Source organism: Panthera pardus, unplaced genomic scaffold (assembly GCF_024362965.1).
Source record: "Panthera pardus isolate Hobbes unplaced genomic scaffold, ASM2436296v1 HiC_scaffold_8, whole genome shotgun sequence".
NCBI lineage: Eukaryota > Metazoa > Chordata > Mammalia > Carnivora > Felidae > Panthera > Panthera pardus.
In genome coordinates, this window is record NW_026527013.1 from 52,016,002 (window position 1) to 52,025,875 (window position 9,874).

The following is a 9,874-nucleotide window of genomic DNA, read 5'->3' on the forward strand; positions in this document are numbered from 1 at the left end:
GACCTGAGCTGAAGTCAGACACTTAACAGACTGAACCACCCAGGCATCCCTATATTTATATTTAAATATATATTCATATTTTATATTATGTACGACATGGAGCTCCATCACTTTTTGCATTTTATATAGCATAAAATATTATACAATATTTATAGTGCATATACCATTGTATATAACATAAAGTACATTGAAATATTTGCATATATTTACATGAGTAACTACATAAAATACTACATATTCTATGAAATATAATTACAAATATGTACACATATAACATACTGATTAAAGTATACATTATATATAACAGAATATGTGTAGAAAATTTATATTAAATGTTTTATGTACACAAATATATCACAAATATAAAACATAAATGTAAATGCTTCGTATGATACAACAGATTGTTGTATCAATGACAAGATGCTATAATGCTGTGTGCAATATGCTATATGTTATATCAATAAATATACATAATTATATTACATAGCTCCCTATACTATATTTAATATATTTAATCAATGTATTTAATATATTTGCAACATATTTACATATTTGTAAATATGTAAATATATACTTATGAAATATTATGAAACATAATTTATACTATTTATGTTTATATATTTATATAAAAATATATAGCATAACTTTTGTCATATGCATAGTTTAGATTTCTGCTAAGTAGTATAAAATATTATAAACCTTATAATATATAAATATAAAATTTATAAAATTGTAAGTATACACAATATTTATATAGTAGATCTCCTATTAAATATATATGTGTTAGGGGCTCACTCAGTAGAGGATGTGACTCTTGGTCATGAGTTTGAGCCCCATGTTGGGTGTTACGAATTACTTAAATAAATAAAACTTTAAAAAATAATAATGCTTCTCGAACTTTAAAAAATAAATAAATATACATGAGTCAGAATCCTACACCCTAAAATATGTATTGTATATCAAAAAAATGTGCCTGTAATTGTTAATAAGATTAAATTATGAATGTAAATAAAGTTTTTAGCATGGAGTACTATATAAACCATAGCTATTGCTACTATTTATCATGGTCACTAATAGACTATTGAATCTTTATTCAGCGTCGAGTGTCACACTTCATGCCTTAGATGCGTTATATCTTTTAATCTTTGTGTTAGTCCTATTATCCCCATTTTCCTGGTAAATCAACTGAGGCCTATGTTAAGTCCCTCCCTGGGTGGTACTGGTGTATTATGGAACACCTTGTACATATAGGGAACTTAGCAGTTCTCCAGTTCTGGCTTTTTTCCTTGTTTCTTGGATCCTTGTATGCTTTTATTTCTTAAAATCCTGTTAAAAAATTTTTTTTTACATTTTATTTATTTTTTGAGAGAGAGAGAGAGAGAGAGAGAGAGAGAGAGAGAGACAGAGCACAAGTGGGGGAGGGGCAGAGAGAGAGAGGGAGACAGAATCTGAAGCAGGCTCCAGGCTCTGAGCTGTCAGCACAGAGCCCAATGTGGGGCTCGAACCCACGAACCGTGAGATCATGACCTGAGCCGAAGTCAGTTGCTTAACTGACTGAGCCACCCAGGCGCCCCTTAAAATCCTGTTTTCTGCGAAGTTTTGCAGCCCTGGTGTGTCGCGGGGGATGGTGGGGAATGTGCAGGTTGAATCCCACATCCCTGCAACTCACACTGGAGTGTTTATCCTCTTCTTCCCACAGAAGGATTTACTCCTCAGTGAAATCCCAAGCAGCACCACCTCACTCTGCTGCAGGAAGACGGGCGTGGAAAAGGTGATGGCTAAGGAGATCTGCCAGAAGTACCTGGAGAAGAGAGCTGGGAGGCTGCTGGAGGACTGCGCCCAGGCCTTGGCCATGGCTGCCTGCCTCTGCCTGCGGAGGCGGAATGCCAGCCTGGCAGAGGTGAGCCTCACTCTCAGCCTTTACCCTGGCGATGAGCCCTGCCCTGGGGTGGGTGGGCCTCCCGTCCCGGTGGCCCTGTGGTTCTGCTTTACCAGGGACTAGGTCAACACTCGGGGTTGAACCCTTTACCGAGATGTGATTTCATAAACCTGAGCCTTATTTGGTTGCAAGCATCACAACTTAATGGAGCTCATAAGAGCAAAGCAGGGAAGCCAGTGAGAGTAGCTCAGGAACCTGAGGGCGGTGTGCTGGGGGCCTCAGGAAGCCCAGGATCCTGTACTCAGTTAATAGAACTCTGCTTTCCCTGAATCTGCTTGATTCCTCCTCTCCTCTCTGTGGGCTCCCTTTTCTTGACCCGTGTTTTGGTTAGGAGATATGGCCATGGGTATTATGTATATGCTATGGTTCTACCCCGACTGGGAGATCAAGTCTCCAGGTCCCAATTCCAGTCTCTCAGTGAGAGAGCCTGTTTGGCCTACCTAGAGTCATTGTCCACCCGTTGGCCAGTCAAATAAGACAAGGGGAGTGGGGCCCAGTTTATAAACCTGGTGGCCAGGGGGTCAACCCAAGAAAGTTGGAAGGGCTAAGTCCTAGAGGAAGGGAGCATCCTTAACCCATGGGCCAGGCAGATATCCCAGAAATCAAACATATCAGGGGCTACAGCATCTTTCTATGCATGTGATATAGAGTGGTGGTTTCCATGGTAACAGGTATAGATTTGTGGTCCATGCTGGGTATTTCTAAGGACCTAATGATTGCCCGAGAGGACTCTCAGGCCAACAGTGATCTTCAAGTGGTGTTTGGCAGAGAGGGACTCCTTGCAGTTACCTCAGGAGTTGCTTTTGGCAGCAAGAGGGCTCGGGGAGGTGCAGGCCCCACCCGGGACTACAACCAGACACCCCCTTTTACTTCACATAATTGTACTGAGTACTTAACACTTCATTTGAGGAAAGGGCTTAGTAGCTGAAAAAAAAGTCTTTGAACACCACCGCTGTAGCCCAGGCCTGTCATTTTCTAGATGGGCAAGTAAAGATCCAGAGAGGAAAAGATGAGGCCACAGAGTGAGTTTCTGTCAGAGCTCTCTGGACTCCACGTTCATTCCCATGTCCACCATATTGCACTGGGATGTGGCAGGAGCTAGAGACCCAAGTGGTTGTTCTTCGCCTGAGCTGTTCCAGGTGCCAAGTGGCACAGCATTCATTCAGTACTTGTGTGTTGGGCGGGGGGGATCAAATCGGTGAACAAGGCAGGTCCAGTTCTGCTTTTCTGGAGCTCACAGACAATGCGTAGTAGTCATCTGTGTGGTGAGCACTATAGCATATGATGGGGTCCCACCCAGGAGGATTTTCCCCAGGTAGTGATTGTAAGCAAAGAGCAATCCAAACAGAAGAAGCAGCTCCTGCAGATGTCCTGAGGTGAGAGAAAGCCTGGCTTAGTCAAAGGTCTGGAAGAAGGTGTAAGTGACTACAACAAGAAGCACATGGGGAAGAGTGGCTTGTGGTGAGGCTGCTGAGAAAGGAGGAGCCCAATAATTTAGGGCTTTGCAGGCACAGTTAGGATTTTGAGGAAGACACTAGGGGTTTGAAGCAGGGGCAGGACGTAATCAGATTTATGTTCTGAAAAGATCTGTCTCCCTGAACCACTTATTCTTTCATTCAGGCTTTCATCTCTTCATTTATTTTATTCTTTTGTTCAACGTATTCGTTAAAGGACACTCGATGAAGCTGTTATAATGAGGAGACTCCAAAATACAGTGGTTTAAATGAGATAGAAATTTATTCTCTTTAGCTGAACAGCTTCAACGCAGGCAGTTCAGAGCTGATGTGGCAGCGCCACTTTACTGGGGACTCCAGGCCGCCTCTATATTATTGTTGTTCTGCTATCCTTACTGTGTGGCTTCCATTTCAGAGTCCAAGATGGCTGCTCTAGCTCAGGCCATCACATCTTCATTCCAGCCGTTGAAAGGGGGTTAAGAGGAAGAGGAGAACACACTCCTTACCTTTTAAAGGTGTGACTTGGAAATGCACACATCACTTTTTCTCACACCCCATAGGCCCTAATCTAGTGACATGGCCACACCTAGCCACAAGGGAATGCAGTTTTTAGCTTGGCGAATATTTATTTGGTACATGCTCTGAAGATTTGTCTCAAGAGGTGACATTTGAACTGGACCTTGAAGGATGAGGAGGCATTAGTTATGTAGAATAAAGGGGATAGGGCATTTAAGGTATACAAAGAGGAATGAGAAGTGATCCTTGCCCTCAGTATTGCACAAATAAACTGGGAAGATGAGAGGTCATCTGGGTCATGGACTTGAAGACAAGCAGGCCTGGGGTCAGTAGTTCTGTTACTTACTGGCTGAGTAGCCTTAGGCAGGGAACTTAATTTCTCTGGTCTTTTAAATTTTTTACCTATAAAAACTCACTGTGCATCACATTCAAATGTGCTTTGTAAATTGCAAAGGCACTGAGCAAGTGAGATGTGTCATTTTTATTAAGGGTATATCTGTCTGCCCTTTGTGCGCGCGTGTGTGTGTGTGTGTGTGTATGTATGTATGTATACAAAGAAGAAACATTCCTTGCCTGCCTCCCTCTGATTTCCTAACCTCCCTAGTCAGAAATGTCCTCAAGGGCAATATCTATATTACTTGGGGCATTTCCAGTTGAAAGAGATAGAATTTAAGTCAAACTCTTAGTCACACACATACCCACATACACAGGAGGGGGGCCTGGGAGGGAGTATATGAATGAGTGAATGAATGAATGAACTTATTGGCTTACATAAACAAATAGCAGACAGGAGACACAGGGTCTCAACCAGCAAAAGTGCATCTATCTCTATCTCTGGCCTCTGTTTTATTCTTTGTGGGGGTCTTAATTTTTCCTGCTGTGAACAGGTTTTCTGTGTGGGTAGGGAGTCTGGATCTACCACTAGAAAGGAAAGTGGAGTCTTTCCTCAAGAAGCGTTAAGTAGAAAGGTCCCGGAGAAGGATTCTGGTTGACCAGCTTGGGTCACGTGATCAAACCTTAACTCATTAAGGTCAGAGGAATGGGATACAATGTTTGGTCCATCTTGGTCATGTGCTCTTTTCAAAGGCACATGCTCTCTTCTTCCAGACAGAGCAGCAAGAATCAACATTTGATTCTTCAGTCTCCCTCTTTCTCTCTCTCGGCCTGGGAGACCCGTAAGATTTTTGATTTCAGAGAAAGTTCTTATCTCTCCTCTCTCCAAGGTATGTGGTTCTGTGGCCGCTGTGGAAGAGCGGCTGAGAGATCAGGAGACGTTGTCCCCTTGGAGTGGGCTTTCCGAGAGCACAGGCTCTTCCTCCAACACCCCAGAAGAAACGGACGATGTGGACAATTCCAGCCTTGATGCCTCCTATTCCATGAGGGCAGCACCCAGGGCTGGGGATGTTGCCTCACTCCCCCCTACAGAGGGCAGAGAAGGCAGGCTGCAGGCTGATGGGGGAACGCCGGCAGACTCCTCCTCTGGAGCCTATGCCAGTCCGGAGCCTCCCCAGGATGGTAAGTGTGTGGAGAACGGTGTGCTTACACAAGCTCGTTTATGGGTCTCTAACTCAGCCTGCCATTTGTTCCTTCTGTTGCTCTAATTCATGCGTTCTTTGATTTTTCAGCTGTTCACCTACTAGCTGACTGCACAAAGAGAAGCCTTGGGTGGGGGTCATCCTTTATACTTCCCTCTGTCTCTGGCTGCCTATGTCCAGCCCATCACCCAGTCCTATCCATTGGCCTAAATATCTCTCAGCTCCATCTGCTTCTCTGCATTGCCTGGCCCCTCTTGGCCAAGCTACTGTCTTCTTGCTGGATGACCACACAGCCTCCCTGTGTCCCCCCTGATCCACTCTGGCCCCTTACCCTGTCCCTTCTCCAGCGACCAGCCAGCGTAGTTTTTAAAAACAACTCATGTCACCCCTTGTTCAAAGCCTTTGTATGGCCCCCCATCATACTGAGGGACCAAGTCAGAATTCTTCCTATCTCTCCGTCTCCTCTCCAAACACCCCAGGCTTCCTTCTGAAATAAAAATTTGGAAGGCCTGGGTGCCGAGGTGGCTCAGTCAGTTGAGTGTCCAACCCTTGATTTCGGCTCAGGCCATGATCCCAGGGTGGTGGAGTGGAGCCTGCTTGAGATTCTCTCTCTCCCTCTTTGCCTCTCTTCCCCCACTCACATTCTCTCTCTCTCTCTCTCAAATTAAAAAAAAAAAAAAAAAAAAAGAAGACCTTTTTAATGCAGTGTCCTTGTCCATTACTAAACATGGCTTAATGAATGTCCCAGGCCCTACCTCTACCTACATCTTCCTCCCATTGGGAGAAGAGAGGAGGGAGAAGAGAGAGAGGGTGTAAGTGTTCATGCCAACGTCTCCCACCCATGAGAAGGAGCGTGGAAGGCCCCGCCTTTCTGAAAAGTGGGGGCAGGTGGCAAGGCTTCACTGCAAAGGCAGAAGCAGGGAAAATGCTCGTTATGCTCAGGGCCTGATTCAGAAACCTGATTTAAGTGAGAAACTGACCAAGTCTGACTTCTAAGAATTATAATAGTAACTATTTCTAAATGCCGTTCGTTCAAGTTCTTTCTTTAAATTTTCTGTTGAACGCCAGCTACAGAGACTTCATGGAAGATTGAGATCAATGAAGCCAAAAGGAAACTGATGGAGAATATCTTCTTCTACAAAGAAGGGAAACTGGACAGCCTTGAACTTTTTGGCCCCTGATAACTAGAACACAGCTGAGGATCCTTGTCCTCAATTGGAAAGATAAACACCAAATCAAGAAATAGATCTGATGCCGAATCAAAATCTCCCAGGAAACACCACCCCCCCGGCTTTCCTGGGCCGGGAAGAAAAGCTTCCAGAGTGAGCTAGGGAAGAAGGGACCTCAGCTTTTCAAGACAAAAAATACAGGAAGTCATCATCCTTTCTGGGATTTGTCAGTCAGAGCAGGGTATTAGGAGACTGAAGTGTAAACCGCGGTCCATGGGCCCAGGATGTGGGCGATTTTATGGGTTTGGCTGTGTGTTAATACTGTTACCCAGCTCACACCCCTCAAGAACTGCCGGGGAGTGCTGTCATTTGTACTTTCCAAAGTTAAGATCTCTGGGTCACATTTGCCACCAACTCCTGCAAACTTCCATGGCCTGAAAGATTCTCAACTTGTGTGTCCTAACGCAGTTCTTAAATTCACATACCAAGGCCTCGAGTTTTACAAATGCCAGACACCTGGCAGAGGACTCAGTAGGTTTTCCACTTTCTGCATCTTGTAACCCACAGATATTTATTTAACGCCCACTCGGCACCTTTATCCTCCCATCCCACTAATGCTAATATTTTCAGTGGAGATTTTATTTTGAGAGTATGTATTATTTATGAGTGAATGAAGAATCTGGAGAGCTAGTTTCATGTCTGATTCTGCTATTTAAACCACATATTTAATTTCTGGAAACTTGGTTTCCTTGTAAGTAACACCTGTTCGTTTTCCTTCCCAGGGCTGTTGGGAGGAACAGGTGAAATGGCTACAGAAGTACTTTGAAAATGCACTTGCCCTGTTTTATAAAATAAATAAAAAGACAATAAATATAGATTTCTGCCATGTACTTAAGGTTTATGCAGTGGGTATTTTTTTGAAAAGTCATGTTGCAAATCTTTTTGGGAAACATCCTGTTTTAAATTCAGTGTGTCCTATTTTAAATAGTCCTACTATTGTAATGATTTCTTCTTTTTGTAAAATAAAAATACATGGCAGGGGGGCACCTGGCTGGCTCAGTCGGAAGATCATGTGACTCTTGATCTCAGGGTGGTTGAGTTTGAGCTCCACGTTGGGTGTAGAGATGACTAAATAAATAAACTTAAAAAAATACATTGATAAAGTTAACAGATATCTTGTAATTAGTTTTGATTGTATCCAGATGAGTTTGTTTGGAAAGGGTGCCCTGTCCCACGGGGTATCATGGAGTGTCTAAGAGTTGGGCGCTGCCTCTAAATGTTGATTGTTAGTAGCTGTGTGATCTGTCAGGTTAGGGAGTTACCCTGAGCCTCTGCTTCTTCATCTACACAATGGAGAGAATAAAAAGTACCCTTTTCATGTGTTTGTCATCAGGCCAAGGGGAAGAACTTGCTTGGTGAAAGCATTCAGTAGTCCCCCAAGAAGTTCAGCTTTGTACTGATACGTAACAAAGATGAGTGTGCTCGGGTCTCAGGGGCAGCCATGTGTACTGACACCCCTGTTTTAAGCTCTAATGGCTGTGAGGAGTCAACTAGAGTGTGTGTTATATGCCCCAACCAGGACCTGGAATGTGGCAAGCACCTTACAATTGTGAGTAGGGTCTTTTCAGGACTAGGGCCAGTAGGGTACTGGTTATCAAGACATACCAGCATTTCGAGAATAGGGCTTCATACATTTCTGGAGAAGTCAGTGAAGGGGCTCCTGGGTTATGTCAGCTAAGCATCTGACTTCAGCTCAGGTCATGATCTCACGGTTTGTGAGTTTGAGCCCCACATCAGGCTCTGTGCTGACAGCTCAGAGCCTGGAGCCTGCTTCAGATTCTGTGTCTCCCTCTCTCTCTGCACCCCCCCCCCCCCCCCCCCCCCCCGCTCATGCTCTCTCTGTCTCTCTCTCAAAAATAAATAAACATTAAAAAAAATGGAGAGGTCAATGAACCACTCTGACAATCTGATGAAAGCTACAGACCTTCTCCCCTCAACAGGATGTAAATATGTGCATAGACATTTGTGGATATGAATTCCAGGGGGGGCTCATGGGCACCATGATGTCTTTCTATGGATCCTTAGAGGGAAGGCCTTTTTTCCCCAAGTTAATAAATGTACATGACCAAAAAAATCCAGTACAAACCATTACATGCTAGGAAAAAAGCCTTTTTTCCACTGGGGTTTTAGTCTCTTGCTTCTTCTCTCCAGAAGTTACCATTGCTGCTGTTTGGGGTATCCTTTCAAAGATGATGAAAATTTTATCTTTTTGCTTAGCGTCATTAATCATTAGATTTCATTAGAAAATTTTCATTCGAAGATCAAAACTGTGAGTTAGACATGGAGTTGGAATTTCTGGCTTCAGTGTGGGTATGTTTTTTCACATCCTTCCTGGCCATTCTTCCTCAACAGTACTTTTGGATTACTTTAGTCTTTTTGCCTGGTATTCCACTCTAAGGATATTTTATAATTTATATAATTAGCTTCCAATGCTGGATGTTGAGGTGGTTTCATTCTTGTTACTACAAAGTGCTCCTTCCAAAGAGGCTGTACCAATTTACACGGAATCAGGTATGGGAATGCATTTCCCCCCATCCTCAGCTACAAAGAATATTATCATGCTTCTTGATCATTGCTGATTAATAGGTGAAAATTTATAATTTTATTCGTATTTTTAAGTGACAAGTGGAGCCATTATTTTCAGATATTAAAGAGCCTTTCGTAATTTGTGTCTGTTTCTTGGTTCATTTCTGCTTCCTTGGTTCATTTTATTTTTTTTTAAGTTTTTAATTCTAGTTACTTAACATCTGTTTCTATTTTAATACTTAATTATCTTATTAAGACAGTTTTTTACATAGTAAGGACATCAGCCCTTTTTTTATGTGTTGCATTTTTCTAATATTCTTTTAACTTTGATATTTTTGCCCGGCAGAAATTTTACATTTTAGATTTTTGTATCGTTTTTTTCCCTGTGGCTCCTAACTTCCAACTCTGCCACTCTCTGGGTGTGTCACTTGGTCTCTGACCAGTTTCCTGCTCTGCAAATGGGGTCATGATGTTAGTGCGGGTTCGAGGAGAGTATCGGGACCTGAACGCGTCTAGCTAAGGGTTGAAGCGCTGAGCAGCAGGGAGAGACACTGTAGGGTAGAGGTTCGCGGACGCCCCCAGAGCCGTGGAACGCTGGCGGGCGGAACTGCGGCCCTCCCTAGCTTCGCGCTCTTCGGGCCCACGTGAGTGGCTCCGCCCCGCCTTGCTTCCGAC

The 9,874-nt window shown here is 43.5% G+C and overlaps 1 protein-coding gene across 2 annotated transcripts in view; it reads left to right on the forward strand.

Annotated features, from left to right (window-relative positions):
• Positions 1 to 7,503, forward strand: part of IRAK2 (interleukin 1 receptor associated kinase 2) — a 60,150-nt gene extending 52,647 nt beyond the window's left edge. For both annotated transcript variants that reach the window (XM_019428182.2, XM_019428183.2), the window contains 3 exons: positions 1,700 to 1,900; positions 5,133 to 5,424; positions 6,513 to 7,503. In XM_019428182.2, coding sequence (XP_019283727.1) covers positions 1,700 to 1,900; positions 5,133 to 5,424; positions 6,513 to 6,625 — 606 coding nt within the window. In that variant the 3' untranslated portion in view covers positions 6,626 to 7,503. The remainder of the gene's footprint in view (positions 1 to 1,699; positions 1,901 to 5,132; positions 5,425 to 6,512) is intronic.
• The last annotated feature ends 2,371 nt before the right edge of the window (positions 7,504 to 9,874 follow it).